We start from the raw sequence: 24,715 nt of genomic DNA on the forward strand, positions 1-24,715 counted from the left end.
TGAGGAGATGAGTAAGGCTTGCCAATGCTTCCGTGCTGAGTGAGGGACAAATCGGAAAAAGCTAAGGTGAAGTGGCAATCTAGATTGTTCAATTTCAACCCATTTGGGTGGGGACATGGGAACCGCCCATGCCATCAAATGCGAGATCTGTGCCGCCGCATAGTATCTGCGCAGATCCAAGACCCTCATCCGGGATCCCCCCAACATCACTCCCATGGGGATCCTAGGCTTCCTAGCCCACCAGATAAATCCCAACACCTTCCCTTAAAGACAATCAAGTGACTTTTGCGGGATTTCACCCGGGATGGACGAACAGAAATAAAGGAAGTGAGGGAGCAAGTTCATCCTAACAGCAGTTATTCTGCCCATTAAAGAAATCTCCTGGGTTGCCATTGAAATCTCCTGGGTTGCCATCTATCTAAGTCTGTCTCTGTCTCACTAAAGAGTGGGGGAAAATTTGCTGCAAATACATCCTTGGGGGAAGCCCTGGTATGAACCCCCCGGGATTATATTGCATTCTCATCCCATCAGATCGGGCAGAGTGATTAAAGGGAAATAATTTAATCATGGTTCAGTCCCACCTCTAGTGCCACAGTTTTCCTATAGTTTTTTTAAAACCTGCCGCCTGTCCAAATGTTTGCAATTCCTGGAGAGCGGCTCGAAGAGAGGGGCAGTTGCTGGTTATCGTAAGTAAGACATCGTCTAGATAGAGAGATAACGTATGTTGCGAGCCCTGCACCTTAACCCCTTTGATTGCTGAGTTAACTGCAAATCTGCTGAGCGAAAGGTTCCATAATTAAAGCAAGGGGTAAAGAGAGCATCCCTGTTGTATCCCGCACATTAGAGGAATCAGGGGAGTTTGTTCCCGGTTTACCTGGAGTAGGGTATTGGGAGAGATGTACTTGGCCAAGATCACTTTGCGAAAGGAAGGGCCAAATCGAAACACTTCCAAACTTAAATGCATAAAGGCCCAAATCCACCTTATCAAAATTCTTTAGTAGCATCCAACACCAGAAGTGCCAGTTTGCGGTCCTCCAATGTTGCGGTTTCTATCAGGTCCAAGGCTCGCCGGATGTTCTCTCGTGTTTTCCGCCCTAGGAGAAAGCCTGTCTGATCCGAATCTATCAAAGTCGGGACAATTGGAGCAAGGCGATTGGCTAGTACTTTCAAATAGATGCACGCATCAATATTCAGAAGCGAAATAGGCCTGTAGGAAGCGCAATCCCTTGGGTCTTTCTCGGGTTTTAACAGCCTGATAGTTGTATGGGACTGCATAGTGGGGGTTGTAGTTTCCGTTACTCTAAAGGAATTAAAGTGGTCCGTCAGTGGGGACACCAGTTGGACGCGGAACAACTTATAACATTTTGTTGAAAACCCGTCAGGGCTTGGGGCTCTAGTTTTCAAGGACCTGATCACTGCCTCCACTTCTTCCATCTGGATTGGGGCTTCTAGCATTACGGTATCTTCCCTGGGAAGGTGTGGCAAAGAAGCTTCTTCAATATATATATATAAGAAGCAGGATGTGCTGCCATGGAATCGATTAAGTATGATCTAGGCAGTTATAATTTAGCTTGTTCCCCATACTGTACCACCCCTTGCTGGTCTCTTAGGCCTATGATCATGTTCCGTTTTTTTGACTTGGCCAGTTTCCTTGGTAAAAATGGGTTGGCCTTATTACTTTTGGCGTAGATACCCTGCTTAGTTACTAAAAGAGAGTGCACGGTCTCCTCAGCGTATAGGGCCTCCAGTTCATTTCGTGCAATTCACAAAGCTTTATGGAGTTTTATATTTCCCTTCAATTTCAGAAATGTCTTGTTTCAATTGGGTACGGGCTCGTTTTTTCCACATATTGTAAGCCGAGGTGTGAGCTATCAAGACTCCCCTGATCTCTGCCTACATAGCATCCCAAGTGGCAACTGTTGAGGTAAGTTCAACCGAGTTTCTCTAAAATAATCCCGCATGGCTATGGCCACTGTGTACCTAAGGGACATATCATTTAAAATTGGATCATACAACCGCCACTGTGGCCTAGAGGATGGGGCAGGGTCACAAAACCTAACCCTTAATTGTACCGGGGCGTGGTCATACAGCACCTTGGGGCCAATAGATACCTTTTCAATGTATGACATAAAATGGGGAGACGCCAGGATTAGGTCTATGCAAGAAGAGGAGCAGTGAACTTGAGAAAAGAAAAAAGTAATACGTTCCCCTGGCTGTAATACCCTTCACACGTCCACCATCCCCAGAGATCTGAAAACATTGAGAATGCTTAAGGCGATCTTGAAGTCTCTCGGAGTGGGGTCATGCATTTTATCCATCATGGGGTCGGGAACCCCATTAATGTCATCGCAATGAGAACCTGACCCTCCAAGAAGGGGAGGACTGGAGCCTCCAAGTCTCTGAAAAATTGTTCCTGCCCCACCTTAGGGGCATAAATCGAAGCAAAGGAGTACAATTGCCCAAACAACATACCTTTGACACCAACATATCACCCTCCAGGGTCTCGGATAATGTCCAGTTCTTCAAATCTCTTACCTTTCGCCAGTAAGATGGCCGTCCCCCTAGTTTTGGAGCCACAGGAAGCCAGAAATTGTTTAGGAAAGTCTTTGTTCCGTAGACGAGTGAAATCCAAAGGAAGAAGATGTTTCTTGTAAGAGGATCACTGTGCCGTCCAAAACCTTCAGGCGTCACAGAACCGACTTGCGTTGTACTGGAGAGTTTAGCTTCTTGACGTTAAGTGAGACAAACTCAAAATTTTGATGGGCCAATGGGGGCAATTTAGGGACGGCATCTACTGTAGAGGGGGCAGAAGAGTGTCATCTGCCATTAGAGGTTAGTGTCTGCATAGGTCCATGTGCCAATCATAGTTCCAACTGAACCAACAAAAGCAAAAACAAAAAACGAGAACTTCAATAAAGAACTGAAAGCTTGCGGTGCTTCCCGCCCCTTCGGCCTCCAGGTGAGCCACATGGAGCCCATAGTTGGCCAATGTCTGTCAGCGCTTCCAGCATGCTTACCGCTCATTCCCTACCCAAATACGGGTTGTCTTGCGTAGCCGTGCCGAGGATTCAAGAGTGTGGGGAGGATTTTCTTGGTTTGCGACTTTTAGCAATACTCGGCCAGGAGTTGTTTTTCATCTTTGGTCCATCAATCTTGCCAGTGATCTGAGTGTCGGAGGGAGAGTCTTCCTCTCCCCCCGGCGGGGCGATTCTCGGAATTCCCTCAGCTTCCTCCAGTCTGTTGATAGTACGGGTTGTGCCCTTGAATGTGAACTATAGGGTAGAAGGGAATAACCACCTACACTTGATGTTTTGGTCCTGCAAGAATAGGGACAGGGGCCCGAGAGCTCTTCGCTTCTGATTTGTTACCAGTGCCATGTCCTGATCAATTTGCAGTGCAGAGATCTAGAAAGTCAGTTCATTCTTTATACGCCCCATAGCCAAGATTTCTTGCTTGGTGGTAAAGAAGTGGACCCTGGTGATTACATCAGGAGGGGAATTTGACGGTGGTCCCCTACGACTCTGCAATCTTTGAGTGCCATCCAGGAGGAGAAAGGCCTTATCCAGATGAGGCAAAGTGCTTGGAAAAAGTCCCCCACATAGTTCCATAAGAGCTTGGTCGGAGATGGAGGAGGGCACCCCTCTAATTCGTAGATTGTTCCTCCACCCCCCGTTCTCCATGTCCTCCTGCTTACTTTCCAAGGTATCATTTTGCCTTTCCAGGGGATTGGATCCTCTGTTGCATGTCCGCCAGTGTAGTCGCTTGGTCCATGACTTGTTCCTCTGTCTCTTCCAATCTTTGTTCTGCTTCGATTTCTTTCTGGTCTAGGCGGTCCAGTTTTGTTGATATTCCAGCCATACAGTTCCGGAATTCAGTTTTAATGTCGTACAAAAAAGCTTGAATTCCCTCCATAGTAGCCATTTGACCCACAGCGGGTCCGGAGAATGAGGTGAGGATTTTGCCATATCCACTTTTTTCCCACCCTTATCACAGGGTAGCAACATTGTGGCTTTAGCCACATTCTTGTGAGTTTTTGCTTCTCTAGACATGCTTCCCAGTGAAGCCCAGAGCATGCACACCACTGGGGAGGCTGGGAGTGATTGTGTAAATATATATTGAGGGAACCAGTTGCCTATACTCCTCCTGGAAAGTTACCTTGCAGGCACCAGACCCAGGCCGAGGTGAAGTAGCTTGGGGAGCCGCAGCTAGTCCTGGAGATTCAAGCCTTATCAGGAAGGCTCCAAACACAGTGCCCCCAACGGATGATGATAGAGCCTGTGAGCCGATCCAATTCTCCCGCCGCAGGGGAAAGCACTGGCCGCTGAGAGTCCCGGGCCACTTGTTGTCGCACCGCAATGCTGCCTCTCATACCCCTGGGCGGGCGAGGAGCATGTGTCACCTGTGGCGTAGCTGCTTGCCTAGTAGACCGCCACGAGCACTCCAAGTGAGGGACAGGCACTCCCCCTAGCTTAGCTCACCAAGTACCTTTGCTCCCGCCCCACTCACCGTGGTATCCAGGCGTTGGAGTAGAGGGGTGGTGGGTGTGCGGGAGGCAGCGCTAGCTGCAATTCATTTTCAACAAGCGGCCGAGCCGGGAACAGTACTGGCAAGCTGGTGGACTGGTGTTATGTGCATTGAAGTTTCAGCACGACTGTCAGCGCTATTTTGGATCGATCCGCGCTGCGTCGACTGCCTTCACCTGTCCCTCACTGTGTGGGCCAAGTTTTGCATCGCTTTTCTCCTGGGCTGTTTCGTCCAGCTTCCCATATCTTTCGCTGGCTTATTGGCTGTGGCTAAGATCTGGAAGCGCTGTTATTATCTTAATTGCTGGGCTTCATGCAGAGGCTTGAAAGGATCTGGAAAGTCAGTTCATCCTTTGTACGCCCCAAAGCCAAGAATTCTTGCCTGGTGGTAAAGAAGTGGACCCTGGTGATTACATCAGGAGGGGAATTTGAAGGAGGTCCCCTACGACTCTGCAATCTTTGAGTGCGATCCATGAGGAGCAAAGCCTTATCCAGATAAGGCTATCAGCAGAGCGACTGCATCGTCGGAGCTGCTATCCACGCCCCCTGAAAGTAAATTTTTTAAAATAAATACAAATTTCTTTCTCCTTTTAGCTTAACATGTTTGTATAGAGTTCCTGTATTTTGTCTGATTGTTTTTTGTATAACATGTATACTTTTTAAGGCATCTCTCCAAAAACAAATTGATATTTTAGCTCTTGAAAAGCCAAACATTCCCAAATATGTGTACCGATTGGAGCTGGGAAAATAAGTAGTTGAATACTTAAATTGCAGAATGGCTTGACCCGTTACACAAAGCATGCGACCCTCAGCAAATCATGTACTCGTGCTGTGCCTTACCTTCACATTGTAGGCAGTTTTTTTTTTTAAAAAGCCCCATGAATGGGTTAATGGACTATGGTGTATTGCTCATCACAAAGCTCTTTTCCCTTGACTTAGTCTTAGCAACACCACTTGAAAACCATAGTACTCCTCTGACTGAAAACTGAAACAAATGATATATGGCACTGTGTAGTCTTTTGTTTTAGCTGTATGTATACTTGTAACTAAACACATATTTGCTACTCTTTGGGGTCCGCCCTTATTAATTAGTGGCCCCTAGTTACAGTTACTACACATAGGGTCCTTTTGCAGTTCCCACAACAAACAGAAGTATCTCTTAGTGATTGAATCATTATACCCTGCACATTGATACTAACAAGGAATCCTGATCTGCTGGTCCAAACGCGATTTGCAATGGTTATCTGAAAGCAAAGCCCACTAAGATCTTACTAGTTAGCTTCAGAACCCTGGCTACACTAGCGGCTCCATATCCAGGTATAGCAGAAAATGGAGCTCTAGAGGCTGCGAGACTTCAGGTAGTGTCTGAAGCGTCTGTGGATTTTGAGCCATACAAGAGTTGGGGAGAAACTCTGCCCTTTCAGTATGACTGAGGGGGACACACTGACCAACCACATGGAAGTGGGCAAGGTTGTTATTTGTAAATAAGAAAGGTTTATATCACTAGCCCAAATATGGTGGTCATGGGGCTAACAATTCCAGTTTTTAGAGAGGGGGCACCTTTAGTTAATCAAGATAAATCAAATAGCCATACTGTTGAGTTGTTATTACAGGTAGGTAACATTTTCTATAGTACAATCATAAATGCCCAATTTTTATGTGGTGTTGATTTTGTTTTTATTCAGATGAACTACCGACAATGAAAATAATAACCCTGCCCAGCTTTTATCCTCAAACGACGGAAGGTTCAATGCAATACCGTAGTTTGTCAAGATCGTGTGCCACACAGACTGAACAGGAACATGTATATGATCCGTTTTCCTACGAAGCATCACTGCACAGCTTTTCTCACAAATCTGCTAATTTCAGGTACACTGGTGTTTGAGCAAGTTGATATTTCAAAATCACAATGTAATACAAAAAATATTTTCTGATTGCCCTCTGGATTTTAGATAAGTGCACATTCCTGTATAGTCCATGAAATAAAGCGTGTTTAAAGTAGCATAGTTTTCAAATAGCAAGAGAACAGTAATCAAAGAGGAAATACCAATATAAGGCGCCAGGTACTTAGTAGAATTGATAATATTGTTCCTTTACAGTGTTTTGTGAATCTTTAATATTTCAGATGCATCAACCATAAAAGAGTTTGAATGTAAAATAAAAAAAAACTAAATTGCTCTCCACCCACCACACCGTGTTCCTCACACTTACAAATCAAACCAAAACTTGTGTACAAACGGGCAGTCCCAAAATGGGTGTAGAAATGTGCCATTCCCCCCACATGCTCTCCATCAATTCAGAGAGGCCTATATATGCTATGGAGCTTTACACGTTCCAGAATGCTATGCACAATCAGTATTGGTATCTCTGGAGCTTTGGTGCCATTCTTTCATACAGTCTAGCCAGAGAACTTTGCTCAACTTCAATCTGAGGTTCCTTTTCCTGTCGGGATTTGTGCATGTGTTAATCTCATGACTCCAGATACCTGGAAGTTGCGTGATGGCAAGATAAAGAGCGGGTTATGGAAGGGTGTTGAAGTCAGGGGTGGGGAAAGGTTTGTTTCCATGGGGGTGTGAGGAGCGGGGTAAGAGGCAGGGTTGCGTAAGGGTAAGGAGCATTTGCCCACACAGGAGTTTTAGGTTTGCAGGGGTGTCCCCCACAGCTGAAGAGTGAGCAGGCCGATGAAATCTGATTCCCCATAGCTAAAGCGGACCCAAGAAACCGGCATAAGTAAAAGTGTCGTGCTGAGAAACCACATGGATCCCCTTTCACATAGATTCTGGAAACAATCCATTGGGCATTCTATCAGTGATTGGAGAATAGCATATGCCCAGGATTTGCTTTGTTACATGGTCGCTGTGGTCCTGAGTTATGTATCCAATTTCGAGTCCGTATGATCAGGATTACAAATGTCCAGTATTTACACAATGGCGTAAATTAAGATTCTTCCAAAAGTCTTTCTTACCAATATGAAAAGTCCGTTGTAGAGTTTCAAATGAGATGAGAATTCCCTTATCAAAACACTGTCCCAGTGAGAGAACATATTTTTTTTCTGTATTTAAGAAACTCCTACCTCCAATTGGTCTTTGTGCCAGATTGGGGAGTTATAAGACAATTTAGGTTAAAGACAAAGATTTATAGATGGCTAGCCATATGCACGTGGCACACTGGAAAAGAGGATTCTCCAAGGACATTGTCTCTGTACTATCTAGACACTGAAGCAATAGAACCCGAGGAGGGGGCATTACCGGTCTGGTAATGCTCCCGGGGTGAAAGTTACAAGCCAGAGCAAAGCGAGGGCTTTCACGTAACCCCGGGGGCATTACTAGACCGGTAATGGCCCCCGCTGAGGGTTATATTGCTATTAGTACCTGGAAAAGTCCTACCACGGTACTAACAGCATTTTGTTCTCAAGCTGAGAAACGGTGTTGAAACCCTTTCTCGACTCGAGAAAAAAAAAGCAACAAAATTGGCCATCAGGGATTGGGCAGAACGGACTACATGTAGTCAGTCCCTCCCATGGCAGCCATTGAAATGAATGGGGAAAAAATAAACAAAATGGACGCCGTGGAAATGAATAGAAAATAATCGCTGCCAAAGGGGAGAAGGGACTACGCTAATTGTGTGCCAGAGATGCGCCGGGAACAGTCCTGTTCCCGGCGCCAGCGAGGGTGAGAGGAGCGCAGCGAAGTGTGGTTTGGGTAGGGAAGGGTTTGGGGATGGAGGAAAGGAGCACGAGATGCGGGGAACCCACTAACCTTTGATCCATGCGATGGAAGATGGCAGACTCCTGCTCCGAGGAGGCTTGGAGCATGATCTTTCCCTGTGTGGTAAGGACCCCGTTTCAAGCCTCCACATTGGCTGCCCACCACACCCACCTCGTCAGCTACTATAGAAAGAGTATTGAACAAGGTTATTAAGGAAGATTCATAACTTGCCCAAGCCGGTGTTTCAAGACCGTAAATTTCAAGTCTCGCAAGCTGGTCTAAACTAGTGGCCCACATATATAGTTTCAGATTTAGGGAACAGAGGCCTCCCACAGCAAAATGTATAAAGATCTTGAAGTTTTAGAAGGGGGTTTGTTTAAAAAAAAGAAAAAAATATATATATATATATATTTGTATGGTCCCGGGAATCTGCAGACAACTAGGCGCACAATTACACAACACAGTAAGACAAACAGAAAGGACAGGACAGATATGGTACTGATTAAGTATTCCTGAGCAGAAAGATTTAACAGAAAATGAATGTTTTTAGGGATTTGCGGAAGAGCTTGAAGTTAGATTCTTGTCTGAAATTCAGGGGGAGGGAGTTCCATAGCTGGACAGCCTTGCTGGGGAAAGATTTGCCTAAGCCATTTAGGCGTTTAGTTCTCAGGCGGCCAACCAGTGGCACGCTAGATGATCATAGATTTCTACTAGGCTCATATCTGGGCAGGTAGGATTTCAGGTGCACTGGCGCTTTCCCATATAGGCATTTATGGAAGAGAGAGGCAGACTTAAACTGAACCCGTGAAGGTACTGGGAGCCAGTGTAAGGCCTGTCTCCTGGTTGAGATGTGTACCTGCCGGGGAAATTCCATTGATGATGCAGCCAGTTTCGTTTTGAACAATTTGAAGCTTTTGCAGACTGCTTTGTTGGCGCCTCTCAATAGAGCATTACAATAGTCTATCCGGAGAAGTATAATAACATGTGCTATTGTAATGCAGTTGGCTTCCTAAATGAGAGTCTGATGTTTTTCAGTTATCTGAGAATAAATAGTGTTGGCAGTTTCTGGAAGTCTATTTATCTGTGTTTCAGCGCTAAGTAAAGATTCAAGAAAAACACCTAAGAGTCTTTACTTTCCCTACCACTGGGATTTCACAGTCCTTGGTTTTCAAGCTGGAGTAGTTGATATTGAGTTTGGCCCTAGCCAAACCCCACCTCAGCCCTCCCACAGCAACTTCACCAACCACCACTCCAAGATTTTGAAATATTTGTTATCTTAAGCAATATGCAGCTTAATAGATAATTTATAATAGATATGTGTTGTAGTCATAGTAGATAAAGATATCCTTCCCATAAAGGAGACAGGAGCAGTGACGCAGTTCCAAAAACTTTATCCATAGTTTATCGAAATTAGTATTCACCAGAGTTGATATATTTCTGTGAAGATTAATACCAAAGTAACTATGTGTGCTTTAATACTGTATGTCCAATGTCTCTCCTAAATTCCCTGCTGGCACTTTGTGGCTTAGTGGTAGAATCTCAGTTTTATGTCAATTAGTTTTATACCCAGAGTATGAACCATAAACCTCTGGCAAACCCAACATATGTGAGGCACTGAAACCTGTATTACATATCATAAAAAGTACAAGGTCTGTTCTCTACATTATTCAAACATAGTGCCCTCAATTGCAGGGAAAGACTGGTCTAAATTGCAAAGGGCTCCGAAGTGATGGTAAATAGCAAAGAGGATTTGAAACAACCTAAACTGGCGTTTCACATTAGCCGGCTGAGACTACGCCAATGGAAACGGCCTCTGGGCCCAGAGTATCCCTGCCGCTGCGGAGGGAATCCTCTTTCCAGCCCACCGCAAAGACCCCCGTGAAGCCCCCGGCTGAAAAAGAGGGGGGGGCGGTGGCCGTTACAGACTCGGAATCAGCCTCTGAGGAGGAACTGGTGGAGACCGAGAGGGGCCTCAAAGAAAGGTCCATAGGCCTCAACGAGAGGTTCATAAACCTCGAGAGGTTCGAGAAGGTTCGATCCCAGGGGACGGTCCTGTAACGCTCACCTGATTCCCGTAGAGGCGCCGGTCTTGACTGGGCGTATACCGTATCTTCAAAGGTGATGTGTAACACACGGCTGGCTCTTTGGGCTGGACCTCTGTGCACTGTATGTCTGACTCGAAGGGTAAGATGTCTGCAGATAGAAAATATGGGATTAAGGAACTGGGTTATTGAATGTCTCTCTCTTCTTCCCTTTCTCTTCTCCTGCAGAACCCCAAAGGTTAACGCTCTCACCTTAGGTAAGTGAACGCCGTGCTCTCCATCTGCCTCGGGGCAGGGTGCTGTAACCAGTTTCTTCACTGGATAAGGGGAGCAGGCCTCTTGACTTCTGAGGACTGCTGTCCGTCGTTTACTGCACGAACGGTAAGTTTCGAGTAATTCTAATGTCTTTAAAGTCTTTAGTAATGATGTTTCTTGTTTTGCAGGGTTCCGGCGATGGGGGATGACGGGCTGAAGTGAGTTGAAGATGGAGCCCGTGTGATGAATAGAAGCGCCTGGAAGCACGTAAGTAAGCGCTTGTTGCCTGCTTCACGATGCGCTCTAACTGTCTTTTTATTTTGCAGGTACAAGTTCGGAGCGGCTGCAGGGTGCCGGAATACCCACTGGGTTAGATGTGGAAAGGAGTAATGGCACGTGAGTATTAAAGTTCCCCAATGTCTTTAAACGCACCTTGTTTTGTCTTTCAGATGCGGGATGCAGCGCCGAAGGCCTCCGGAGCGTGCGAAGAGTTGGTAAGCTTTTGTCTTTCAGATGCCGGAATGCAGTGTGAAGACCTCCGGAGTGCACGAAGAGTAGGTAAGCCTTTGTCTTTCAGATGCCGAAATGCAGCGCGAGGCGTTGGTGACAGCCGATGGACCAGGTAAGTGAAGAGCTGTCACTGAAGACCGTAATGCTAACCTGTTCTTTCTTGTCTTTATAGGTGTTGCTGAAGACTGGATTCAGGATGGTAAGCCTTTTTCCTTAGGCCCAGGATCAGATGCAGAAGACACGATGAGCGTTCTGCTGCAGAGGATGCAGAATAACGCAAAGCAAGATTCATCCATCGGGTGTGGTTTAAATAGCCTCCTGTAGTGCTTAGGTGTCTCCTTCCACAGCCACGCCTAGGTAAGAAAAGAGTTCCTGCTTTCCAGAAGAGTTCCAGTGTTCTGAATCTAGGGAGTGGCTCCTGCCCCACCCAACAGGAAAAGTAGTTCCAAACAGAAGAGGATCAGAGGCTCAACTGGCAGGCAAGTAAGCAGCATGGTCTGCTGCAGGTAAGTCCACCCAAGCATTATGAGCCCGGCGCTTCCAGCGCTGGGACTGGGCATATTTATGAGCCTGGTGCCACTGGCGCCAGGACTGGGTCCAAAAGGTCCCAATTGGGACTGGTTGGCACTCGGAACCTGGGTTATGGATCTGCTTCCAAGGGAGTTGGGAAAACCCTGACCTTTTGGAAGCAGAGATCATGACATGTCCCTGCTGACGTGATCGAAGATAGCGACGAGGACGACGAACAGGGCCCAGTGGAGCGGCCCTCCCATCCGTCGCAGCCATTGCCCGAGCCCCAGGATAGCTCGGCCGCCATTTTGTTGGCAATCCAATCCTTATGTACCGAAATAAGGACGAGATTACCACGGACCCCGACGGAGGATCCAGAACCAGGCCCGTTGGGAAACCCTCCGAACAAGCGGAGGAGAGTCCACCCCTCTCCGCCCTTCGTACCCGCGAGGCCGGTGGACCCCTCACCCCCCTCGCCGGGAGAGGATACGGCGATGGATACGGCGACGGGGACGGACAATGACGGCGGCGATGACACAGCAAACATCCCGTCGTCACCCCCCGCGGGCGTCCCCAGCCGACGAGATTGGCTCTTTCCACGCCATGATAACCAGGGCATCCGAGCTCTTCCAGCTCTGCCCTGAAGAACAGAAAAAGAAGGGGGTTTCTGTACCAACGACGAGAGGCTAAGAGGAAGACGGTCCTCGCGGTGCCTTTACTCGACGACATCTGGGACGAGGGGCTTGCTGTCCTCAAGAACCCTGCCATGACACCTGCCAAGAGGGTCAGGTACGAGAGGAAGTACCGAGTCCCCGATGCCGCCCCCTTGTGCCTCAGAGCCCACTCCAGACTTGGTCGTCTCGGCAGCGGCTAAGAAGAAGGCAGCGGGCGCGGCGGCTTCAACTTCCACTTCCCCGCCGGACAGCGAGGGTAAGAAGTTGGACTCTATGGGACGACGAGTCATCTCGTCGGCGGCAACGACGATTGATGCGGCTAATGCCTTAGCGATCATGGCCCGCTACGACAGGGAGCTCTGTTTCAAGATAGCTCCACTGCTAGATTTCCTGCCTGATGACAAAAGGGCAGAGGCCCTAGACATTCTGCAGGAGGGCGAGGTGGAGTCAGATCACGCCATTACTGTGGCAACGGACATTGCCGATACCGGATTTTGCCAACTGGGCAACGGAGTTTGCCTCCGACGATGAGGATGGCTCAAGGCGACAGACTTTCGTCAGGACGTCCAGGCCAGAGTGTTGGACATGCCGTTCGACGGCAACAACCTCTTTGGTAAGGCGGTGGATGAGTCTCTACAGGCCATCAAGACCGACTTGGAGACGCCCCGGGCCCTTGGGGTGCTTCAGCAGCGACGGCCCTTTCGGAGCTCTGGAGGCAGACAGGGTGCCTCCAAAGGATCCAGCGGTGGCTCCTCCACCTACCACCAGGCGGCCCGCTCCTCTTCCCAGGAGGCCTACAGAGGTCGCGGCAAGCAAGGGGGTATCCCGCCGTCGTCGCCAAGGAGGCAAGGCCGCTTCCAAGCAAGACTGACCCGGCCGGGTGGTCGGGCCCCCACCGAAGCACCCCAGTGGTAGGCCAACTGAGGAAGTTCGTCAGGGTGTGGGAGTCCATCTCCACCGATCGTTGGGTGTTGGACACCTGGGCCAATGGGCACTCGCTGGAATTCCTAAATAAGTGCCCTCTCATTCCTCCCGTGGCCAGGAAGGAGAATCACGTCCCTCAACTGCTGTTGGTGGTAAAGGCGATGCTCAAGAAAGGTGCCATCGAGCTCGTCCCCAGGAGGCTCTTGGGCTCCGGAGTATACTCAAGGTACTTCCTCGTCAGGAAGAAGACAGGCGGTTGGCGCCCCATCCTAGACCTGCATCGGTTAAACAAATACATCAAGGCACAGAAATTCAGGATGGTCACCCTCCAGCAAGTACTGGGACAGCTGGAGGAAGGCGACTTCCTATCGTTGCTGGACCTGGAGGATGCTTACTTCCACATCCCCATTCTAAAAAGGCACAGGAAGTTCCTCAGGTTTGTGGTTCAAGGATGCCACTACCAATTAAGAGCCCTACCGTTCGGATTAAAGTCGGCAACAAGGGTTTTCACCAAGTGCCTGGCACCAGTGGCAGCGCGGCTGCGCCTGTGTCATGCCTGCGCCACGGGCGCATCCATTTACGCTCAATATGGACTATTTGTTTATCATTTATTTACAACAGACTCTTGGATCCATCTATATTTATTTTGGGAACTTTATTTCCCATTTGCGAGACTTTGGTGCTTTATTATTTTTTCCAACAAACTACGTATACCACAATGCACCTGGGTACAAGCATTGATTCCTGGCTGTTCCTATTGGTTATCAAAGGAACTACACCACCCAGAAGCCCTAGGGACTTGCCCTGCTTCCACCAGCCCAGGAACAGAAAGGGAGGTGGCCGATTGCCTGCAGGTGTGCTTAGCCAGGTGCAACCAATTAGCCTGCCTCTGTGCTGGGCTAGGCAGTATAAAGGCTGCTGCCTGCAGTGGCTCAGCCTCTTGCATCTGAGAGTCCTTCCTCCACCTTTCGCGTCTTTCTACGGATCTTTGTATGCTGTTTACCATCTCTCCTGCTTGGATCCTGCCTTGCAGCTTGCTACACCCTGCTGCCTACAGCCCTAGCCTTCTGGGCTCCCTGCCTCAGTCCAGCTCCTCTGGGCTTCCTGCCTTGCAGCTTGCTACACCCTGCTGTCTACAGCCCTAGCCTTCTGGGCTCCCTACCTCAGTCCAGCTCCTCTGGGCTTCCTGCCTTGCAGCCTGTTACACTTCGCTGCCTCCTGCCATTGCCTTCCAGGCTCCCTGCCTCACAGCCCTGCTCCTTTGGGCTCTCCACATTGCAGCTGATCACGCTCTGCTGCCTTCCAGCTTCCGCCCTTGCCCTGCCGGGCTCTCCACATTGCAGCCGATCACACTCTGCTGCCTTCCAGCCTCCGCCCTTGCCCTGCGGGCTCTCTACATTTCAGCTGATCACGCTCTGCTGCTTTCCAGCCTCAGCCCTTGTCCTCTGGGCTCCCTGCTCTGCAGCCTGCCTCACTCTGGCTGCGTTCAGCCCTTGTCCTCTGGGCTCCCTGCTCTGCAGCCTACCTCACTCCGGTTGCCTACAGCCCTTGTCCTCTGGCCTTCCTACTTTGCAGCTTATCACGCTCCGCTGCCTACTACCTATCTTTTTCCGCTGGGTTCTCGGCCTAGCAGCCCGATACAGTCCTCTGCTACCTTCTACGGCCAGCGGCCCTGCCCCTCAGGGCCAACTCCTTGCCGCCCGGCCCTTCTGGGTTCCTTACCGTGCAGCCTGCTTTACTCTGCTGCCCTAAGCCCTTTTCATCTGGGCTCTCTAACTTACAGCCCTGCTCCTGTGGGCTTGCTCATTGCTTTCCTGCTCCTCTGAGCTCTCAACCTTGTTCCTTACTGTCCTCTGCTATCCTATCCTGTTACACGACTTTCCCTTCATTTCCTTCTGCTAGTTTGCTATCACCTCCTTTCCTGGATTTGTCTGTAGTATCTTCTCTTGTACTGTTTGTAGACCCTTTTTGTACAGAGCTTGTCTGTTGGTTCCCATCAGTCAACCTCTGCCCCTTCCCTTGTTTCGTTTCTACATTACAGACACCCATAGCTGCTGTTCCAAGCCATGAGCAAACAGCGTGGGCCTCTGTTATAGCAAACTGTGTAGAAGGCTAGAGTTTTTCCCAAGGTTCGTGGAATACTCTTTTCCTAGATCTGCATACACCCCAAGAGGGAATTCATTCTGTACCTTTTTCCCTTGCTACTCTGGCCTACTCTTTGTTCTCTTTCCTCTCTGCTGTGTGTGTACTTATCTGTCCACTTTATTTTGGCACAACCACCCAAACCATTTCTGGGTGTCTTGTGCTACTCTTAATAGAGTGCCATCCCTGACAGAATGCAAGAGCAAAAAATTTCTTGTTCCATAGGCCGGAAAGGCACACACAGACCAAAGATGCTTTCCTTTCGAGTTAAGAAACCTTTGCATAAACCTATGGTTTCCCTAAAGACCGCAAACAAGAACCTTAGTCTAAAGGACAGTCTCGCCTTATTAAACAAAGATTTACAAGCACGGTACTATACTCACTGGCTAGCTGACCCTTCTTCCATGTACAATTATTATGACATTTGCGACTATGATCCGCAGTCCTTATCTGTTGCAGAGCTACAGCAAGATAATGAATTCTTACAGATCTTGTTAGACCAAACAGTGAAAAACTCTCCTGCGTCTTCTGACAAGCCTTCTAACACCGCAACAGCTAAGGATATATCACTCATTGTGGGAGACTCTAAACCAGAATACGCTGTTGCCAGAGTGATATGCGCAAGATCAGCTTGGCAATCCCCCCAGAATGCCGGAAAACCTTATTTGACAGGACAAGGCAGTCATTATCCTGAGGTTTGTGCATCTGGTCCTGGGTACAAAAGACCTATACTAACCATCGGTTGTCTAAATGCTTCCACAGTATCTACTAACCACAATAACCCTAAGGTCAGTCTTCCCATTGCTGCAACCGAATTTTCTACCACACCAGCTTCTGAAGCTTTAGATCAAACAAATGATACTTACCTGCTACAAGAACAACTCCTACACCTTAAAAGAAAGACCGAAGACCTCTATGATGACTTTGTTTATTTGCATTATCAGAATATTATGAAGGGACACAAGTTACCAGACCATCTGACACTATGTCCAACACCTGACATCTTATCTTTAGAGATCGACATGATAAGGCCTGGAATTGCCACGCAGAAAAGGATACAGACTTATACCAAGCAGATGGAAGACCTAAATGTAGCATATGTATCCCTTCTAAAGACTGACACAGCTCTTTCATCTTCCAGCCACAGTAACTCAGGTTGTTGTACTGACAGAAAAGAATTAACTCCTCCGGTGGTTCAAATCACTCACACAGCCATAACACCACAAAACAAGGGTGGTCTTCTAATTGGAGATCCCTCTGAGTCAAAGGATGGTTCCGCCCTCACCCTTGCCTATTGTCCAGTACTCACACTTACAACCTCTTCTGAAATGACAACGGCAGCTGAAGAGACTGGCGCAGTTCACACCGAGCATGCTGAGTTGGCAAGCGGGGCTTGCCAAAGTGTGGCTGTGCTATCAGACAACACTCTTGAGCAATCAACATCTTCAGTTTCTTCGATACCCCCTGAATCGCCAGTGGTTGTGGTACCCGATCTACCAGTAGTTGCAACACCTGAACTGTCTGTAGCTGCTACAGCACCCAAACGTCCAACTGCTATTCATGATCTTCCTGCTGCTATGGCTCCTAAACTCCCTGCCACATTTGAGACACCTGAAGTCCCTGCTGCGAATCTTGAGGTTGCTATAGCTACTGTGATTCCTGAAGCTACCGCTATTTCTGATGCTCCCGATGCCCAGATTTCTACTTCCTTCGCAGCTGTGCTTGCTGCAGCAGAATCCTCTGCTACACAACCTGATCCCGCAGCACCTTCTCTTCCTGATCCCTCATCCCCCATGCTAACTGTTGCAAAGTCAGCAAAGGGTTTCCCTGTTAAGACTACTGTTCCAGTTGTTCCTGCTGGTGTATCTATAGCACTAAGACTGCCAGACTCTACTCTACCAGTCTCAGGTGCGTTCCAGCCTGCTGATTCTCTCATGGCACCCACACACCCAGTTGCTACAGCCTTGATACTCTCTACAGCCATTCAAGATCTCACTGCTGCTGTAACCTCTGAACTGTCTACTAATCATGGGAAAACCGCCGCTGTGACTCCTGAACTCTCTGCGGCTCACCCTAACGTTGTCATTGCTGCTCCGGATGTCTTGGAAAACCTTCCTAAAGCTACCAACTCTGCTGTACCTATGGCTCCACTTTCCAGCACCATACTGTTGCCCGTCAAAGCAAAATCTATCATGGAGCCTGCAACAGTTTTTCGCAGTTCCTCTCTTCATGCACACACAGTTGGGGTCTGTGTTCCAAAGACTTCGTCTATTCTGATTTCTAGATCTAAAGTTCAGAACATTGGTACTGTCTCCGTCATTCAAGACTCTCACCTTGCAACCCGTTTCTGGTGCTTCATGATGTGCCTTTTTGGATTAAGAATCTTGTACGGTGTGACAGACATTCTTCCTGTAGGTCGGTCTTCGGGGAGCCTGGAGAGGGGCCTGGAGAGGGGCATACTGTCATGCCTGCGCCACGGGCGCATCCATTTACGCTCAATATGGACTATTTGTTTATCATTTATTTACAACAGACTCTTGGATCCATCTATATTTACTTTGGGAACTTTATTTCCCATTTGCGAGACTTTGGTGCTTTATTATTTTTTCCAACAAACTACGTATACCACAATGCACCTGGCTACAAGCATCGATTCCTGGCTGTTCCTATTGGTTATCAAAGGAACTACACCACCCAGAAGCCCTAGGGACTTGCCCTGCTTCCACCAGCCCAGGAACAGAAAGGGAGGTGGCCGATTGCCTGCAGGTGTGCTTAGCCAGGTGCAACCAATTAGCCTGCCTCTGTGCTGGGCTAGGCAGTATAAAGGCTGCTGCCTGCAGTGGCTCAGCCTTTTGCATCTGAGAGTCCTTCCTCCACCTTTCGCGTCTTTCTACAGATCATTGTATGCTGTTTACCATCTCTCCTGCTTGGATCCTGCCTTGCAGCTTGCTACACCCTGCTGCCTACAGTCCTAGCCTTCTGGGCTCCCTGCCTCAGTCCAGCTCCTCTGGGCTTCCTGCCTTGCAGCTTGCTACACCCTGCTGCCTACAGCCCTAGCCTTCTGGGCTCCCTACCTCAGTCCAGCTCCTCTGGGCTTCCTGCCTTGCAGCCTGTTACACTTCGCTGCCTCCTGCCATTGCCTTCCAGGCTCCCTGCCTCACAGCCCTGCTCCTTTGGGCTCTCCACATTGCAGCTGATCACGCTCTGCTGCCTTCCAGCTTCCGCCCTTGCCCTGCCGGGCTCTCCACATTGCAGCCGATCACGCTCTGCTGCCTTCCAGCCTCCGCCCTTGCCCTGCGGGCTCTCTACATTTCAGCTGATCACGCTCTGCTGCTTTCCAGCCTCAGCCCTTGTCCTCTGGGCTCCCTGCTCTGCAGCCTGCCTCACTCTGGCTGCCTTCAGCCCTTGTTCTCTGGGCTCCCTGCTCTGCAGCCTGCCTCACTCCGGCTGCCTTCAGCCTTTGTCCTTTGGGCTCCCTGCTCTGCAGCCTACCTCACTCCGGTTGCCTACAGCCCTTGTCCTCTGGCCTTCCTACTTTGCAGCTTATCACGCTCCGCTGCCTACTACCTATCTTTTTCCGCTGGGTTCTCGGCCTAGCAGCCCGATACAGTCCTCTGCTACCTTCTACGGTCAGCGGCCCTGCCCCTCAGGGCCCACTCCTTGCCGCCCGGCCCTTCTGGGTTCCTTACCGTGCAGCCTGCTTTACTCTGCTGCCCTAAGCCCTTTTCATCTGGGCTCTCTAACTTACAGCCCTGCTCCTGTGGGCTTGCTCATTGCTTTCCTGCTCCTCTGAGCTCTCAACCTTGTTCCTTACTGTCCTCTGCTATCCTATCCTGTTACACGACTTTCCCTTCATTTCCTTCTGCTAGTTTGCTATCACCTCCTTTCCTGGATTTGTCTGTAGTATCTTCTCTTGTACTGTTTGTAGACCCTTTTTGTACAGAGCTTGTCTGTTGGTTCCCATCAGTCAACCTCTGCCCCTTCCCTTGTTTCGTTTCTACATTACAGACACCCATAGCGGCTGTTCCAAGCCATGAGCAAACAGCGTGGGCCTCTGTTATAGCAAACTGTGTAGAAGGCTAGAGTTTTTCCTAAGGTTCGTGGAATACTCTTTTCCTAGATCTGCATACACCCCAAGAGGGAATTCATTCTGTACCTTTTTCCCTTGCTACTCTGGCCTACTCTTTGTTCTCTTTCCTCTCTGCTGTGTGTGTACTTATCTGTCCACTTTATTTTGGCACAACCACCCAAACCCTTTCTGGGTGTCTTGTGCTACTCTTAATAGAGTGCCATCCCTGACAGCCTGCAGGGGATCCACGTCTACCCCTACATGGACGACTGGCTAATCCGGGCAAGGTCAAGGGAACTCGCCATCGATCATATGGCGAGGACCGTCCGGTTGCTCATGGAGCTGGGGTTCTCCATCAACTACCCCAAATCCCACCTGGTTCCGTCGCAAGTAGCACTGTTTTTGGGGGCGAAGCTCGATACAGTGGAGCAATTGGCCTCCCCTTCAGAGGAGAGGACCAAAACCATCCTGGGCAAGGTACGGCGACTGTTAGCCACGGACGTGGCCAGGGTGAGGTCCATCAAGTCCCTTCTCGGGATGATGTCCTCATGCATCTACCTTGTACCCCTTTGCAGACTTCGGATGCGTCCGCTACAGGAGTTCCTCGACGCACGCTGGTTTCAGGCGGGGGGCTGCTTCGAGGACAGGATCCCCCTCGACGAGGAGTTCCGTCGGGCGATCATATGGTGGGGCACCCAGGCTCACCTCACGACGGGCACAGACTTTCAAACCCCGGCGTTTCAGGAGACGGTGACTACGGACACCTCTCTGGAGGGTTGGGGGGCGTACACCAGAGATCTCCATGCAAGAGGCCTTTGGCTCCCGTAGGAGAGGTCTCTTCACATCAACATCTTGGAGCTCCGTGCAGTGTTCTGGGCGCTCAAGTCGTTCCTCCCGTCTCTCAAGGACAAAGTGGTGAGGATCTTCACCGACAACACCACCACAATGTTCTACATACGGAAGCAGGGAGACACCAGATCCCCAGCCCTATCCAAGGAGGCCCAGGATCTGTGGCACTGGGCCGTCGCCCAGGGGATGCTTCCTGTTCCCTTCCACCTGGCAGGAATAAAAAACACCATCGGCGACTCACTCAGCAGGGAGCAGCGCTCGTGCCACGAGTGGGAACTGCGCCAGGATCAAGTGGATCGACTCTTTCAACGATGGGGCAAACCCCAGATCGACCTGTTCACGACGGCGGCGAACTCCAAGTGCCAGAGGTTCACCAGCAGGTTCCCACAGCCGAGGAGCGTGGGCGATGCTTTCTCGTTCCCTTAGGACGGCCTGTTTCTGTACGCGTTCCCTCCATTGCCGTTGCTGCTCCGCCTCATCAGCCAGCCCAAGAGGTCCAGGTGCAGGATGATCCTCGTCGCACCGGCGTGGCCGATGCAGGTCTGGTTCCCGGACCTTCTGGACTTGTCAATGTCCCCGCCAGTCAGGCTGCCGGCAGACGCGGATCTTCTCTCCAGAGAAGGAGGCGCCATTCTACACCACGACCCACAGTCGCTGAACTTGCAGGGCTGGCTCCTGCAGCGCTAGAGTTTGGAGGGTACGATATCCCGGCTGATTGCAGAGGGGTTCTTGCAAAGGCCAGGGCGTCCTCAACTCTCAAGTATTACGGTCATAAATGGAAGAGGTTCTCTGTCTGGTGCCGTGCACAGAAGATTAACCCTCTGCGGATTACGGCCCCTCAAGTGCTGCCGTACTTACTGTCGCTGGCCAGAGCTGGACTGGCCCACGCCGCCATAAAAATACATCTGGCTGCCATCTCCCGATATACCAGGACTACGGGACGGGCGTCCTTGTGGTCTCATCGCCTAGTAAAGGAATTTATGAAGGGACTATTCCGTTCATTCCCGCCGGTGAAGGCTCCTGCCCCGGCGTGGGAACTTAATGTGGTGCTGCCCAGGCTCATGGGAGCCCCATTCGAGCCTATGCATTCGGCGCCCTTGAAGTCCCTGTCATGGAAGACAGCGTTCCTCGTGGCCATCACCTCTGCACGACGAGTGGGAGAGATTCAGGCCCTATCTTGCAATCCTCCATACTTGACTTTTCATGACACAAGGGTAGTGCTTAGGACGCACCCCCCCTTCATGTCCAAGGTGTGCCGTCTGACTTCCACCTCAACGTGCCCTTGGTGTAACCAGTTTTCTTCCCATCGCCTTTGACGCTGGCCTAGAGGACTTTGCACTCACTGGAAGTAGCTAGAGCGCTGAAGTTCTACATGGACCCCACAAAGAGTTTTCGGAAGACGTCATAGCTATTCGTGAACTTTGGGTCTGTGAATCAAGGGAAAGCTCTCTTGAAGACTTCCATTTCCAGATGGCTCTCCGGCTGCATCATGCATTGTCACGGGTTGGCAAACCGACCTCTACATGGCCGTCCGAGAGCCCATTCGACCAGAACATTCCTGTCAGCTGTGCCCCTGCTGGACATCTGCAGGGCTGCTACGTGGAGGTCGACGCACACCTTCACAAGATTCTACTGCGTCGATCGGGACTCCAGGGAGGAGTCCAGGGTCGGCCAAGCAGTGCTGCGCAACCTGTTCGCTTAAGGTGAGCCTGGTGAGGAGGTAAGAGATGCTTAATGTTGAGTTGTTGTATTGCTTAATGTTGAGCCTATTGCCACCTCCCGTGGTTGTGCATGTGTCTACTGCTATGTATTCTTTTATTCATGAGCATGTGAATCCATGCCAGGCCCCATGCTGGAGAAGGAACAAGTTACTTACCTGTAACTGTTGTTCTCCAGCATGGGTCTGGCATGGATTCACATGCGTACCCTCCCACCTACCCCTCTGCGGCTCTTCACTTGGTCATACTGCCACTTGGCGTGCTACCAAATCTGAGGATGGCTGCCAGAGGTGGGGCTTAGGGAGAGGGCAGTCATTGGCTGGGGGCAGTATGACCCAGAGATCAGTGATTGGTTACTACTAAGAAAGACAGATCAGAAACAAAACTGATACTGATTTTTTCTTTACCGAGGATTCCCAGCCTGACGACGGGGAATATTCATGAGCATGTGAATCCATGCCAGACCCATGCTGGAGAACAACAGTTACAGGTAAGTAACTTGTTCCTTTTCCGGGTGCTCATGTACGCCATGACTACTGTTGGACTGATACCGTGGATTTCAGCTTTCAAAGAACTTGCCTTTACCATTTGTCGGCATACAGCTGCTCCTGTTTCCTTAAGGGGCTTGTCCCTTCTGGCCACGGCCATCAGGGGAAGCAGCTGACTTAAGGCTGCACATGTGACCCTTGCGGCGCTAAGCCCAACGCGGAGACAAGGGCAACGTGTCTGGAGCTGCTGTTTTTGCTGTTCGTGCTGGAGTGTCGGGAGGAGGGGCCGCCCTGAATCTTTCTTATCTTACATATCTGAATAGCCTCGTAAAACACATGTCCTGGCGAATCGCCCCTACTCTAAATGCCATAAAAGAAAGGTAAGGCTGATCAGCGTCACTTTACATTGTAAATAACCCATTTTAGGAACCACGAGAGACTGCTGGAACTATATCCTTTGATCTCGTGCTCCCCAGGGTTTACCTAAATGAAAATATTGTGCTCAACTTACACTTTTATCTGATTCCAACAATACTGTAAGATCTGCGGCACGCCGTAACGGCGAGGAAGAGAGTACTCCTCTGTGAACTGTGCTCTTTGCCTCTTTTCTCTCCTCTTAAGGGATTTCCTATCTGATTGCCACTTATATAAGGTCTGACTGAGGACTGCGGGTCTAGAGACCTTTGACTCAGCTGAATCCTCTAAGCGCAAATCACCTAGTCCAGAATCTGCGAAAACTGTAAGCCGGTGGCAAGTAAGGAAAAAGTCAACTACATATAATTTACTAAGTGGACCAACGGCGGACAAACAATTGTTTCAAGAGCAACAAGCTATATCTACTCCTGTGGCTCGGCGAAATACAGCAACAAACCTCCCACTCTCCCATTTCAAAGCAGGAGGTGGTGCCTTTTTTCCGCCAATTAGCACTTTCGTAGAAGACTTGGAAGTACCTACTAGCTCGGGACTATCGGCTATTAAGATAGTAAAAATAAAAGACCTACCTCATGCGTCTCACTTAAGCACTTCAGTACAAACTACTCTAATCTCCAACTTAAACTTTACGGTTACGGCCGCTACAATGAAAAATGCTATTGAAGATCATTTTTCTAGACCAACTGAGGCTATAACAAAAGATAATGCTCCTATACCTATGGATCAACTTCCTCAACCAAATCAAGCATTAGATAATTCTGACAACCAAATTGTGATTAGTGCACTCTCCTCTGTGGTTTCCTCACAGCTGCAAAACTCGGATTTATCAATGGAGCAGAATCCAATATTGGATAATTGGCATGTATCTCTGAATACTGCTCCATTAAAATGCCAAACAACAACCCAAGCTTCTGAATAACAAAATGAGAATGCAATATTACCTCCAAATGTAGAGGAAGATTTGAGTCTTCCTACAATCATAGCTTTGAACTTTGTGCTAACCTCGCTGGCTAAGGTCTTTGAAAATATCAAATCGAAAGTAGAAATGCACTCTGGAATTTTACTGGAACTATCGAAGGACATGGAGTCACTGGACTCAAATATGGTGGCATTAAAAACAACTACAAATGAGGAGAGAATTGTCTCAAGAAACTTGTGGCAGTCCTTTCAGGAAGTTCAACTAAGTAAAATGGACACCTTATGCTCACACGAAGTTGAAAATAAACAGATCGTGTCTCTTCTAAAAGAATCTTGGGAACAGGGCCAAAAAAACAAAAAAGAATCTATTGAGCCCACAAATCTAGAGGACCGTCAGATGGCAGATGATTGGGATGATACACATCTGTCGGCCTCCACGATGGAAGAATTTATGCACCTGGCACAATTGGCTGAGGACGAAATTGTACCAACTATAAATGATAAGTCTAAACAAGTTGATCCGGCAGAAGAACAGACAGGTAATAAGGGACCTTTACCCAAAACTTCTAAGAAGCTGAATGGAAAATCCAAAAGAAAAAGAAAAAAAGAAAACTGAAGAATTACAAAAGGGACAAAAGAACAAAAATTGAGTGCAAACCAAAAGGAGTCTGAACCCTGTATACCTAACATAAAGTATCCTGCTTAAACTTTGAAAAAACTGACTCTGACTATTGGAGTGAAATCCAGTCAGAAAGGACCTAAACAAGGCTCGGCCAAAAACCAAAAACTAAAAGTGTAGAGTCGGTGTCCAATAAGACTTTGGACTAGGCTCCCGTCTACTAGCAAGGTGACAGTGAGTAGTCAGACAGATTTTCTGGCTCCCCCAAAGAAAATTGCCCCAATATGTCTTCCTCCGAAACAAAAAGTGACTACTATTACGTCCTCCTTAAAAGT

At 49.0% G+C, this 24,715-nt stretch overlaps 1 protein-coding gene across 1 annotated transcript in view; it reads left to right on the forward strand.

Moving 5' to 3' along the window:
* The window catches only part of C8H9orf43 (chromosome 8 C9orf43 homolog), a 906,643-nt gene that overhangs the window by 270,473 nt on the left and 611,455 nt on the right, over positions 1-24,715 (forward strand). Inside the window, exon 3 of the mRNA XM_069612161.1 lies at positions 6,209-6,392. Coding sequence (XP_069468262.1) covers positions 6,209-6,392 — 184 coding nt within the window. The remainder of the gene's footprint in view (positions 1-6,208; positions 6,393-24,715) is intronic.

The sequence above is a fragment of the Ambystoma mexicanum genome, chromosome 8, assembly GCF_040938575.1.
Source record: "Ambystoma mexicanum isolate Mex_15411 chromosome 8, UKY_AmexF1_1, whole genome shotgun sequence".
NCBI classification, from domain to species: Eukaryota; Metazoa; Chordata; class Amphibia; order Caudata; family Ambystomatidae; genus Ambystoma; species Ambystoma mexicanum.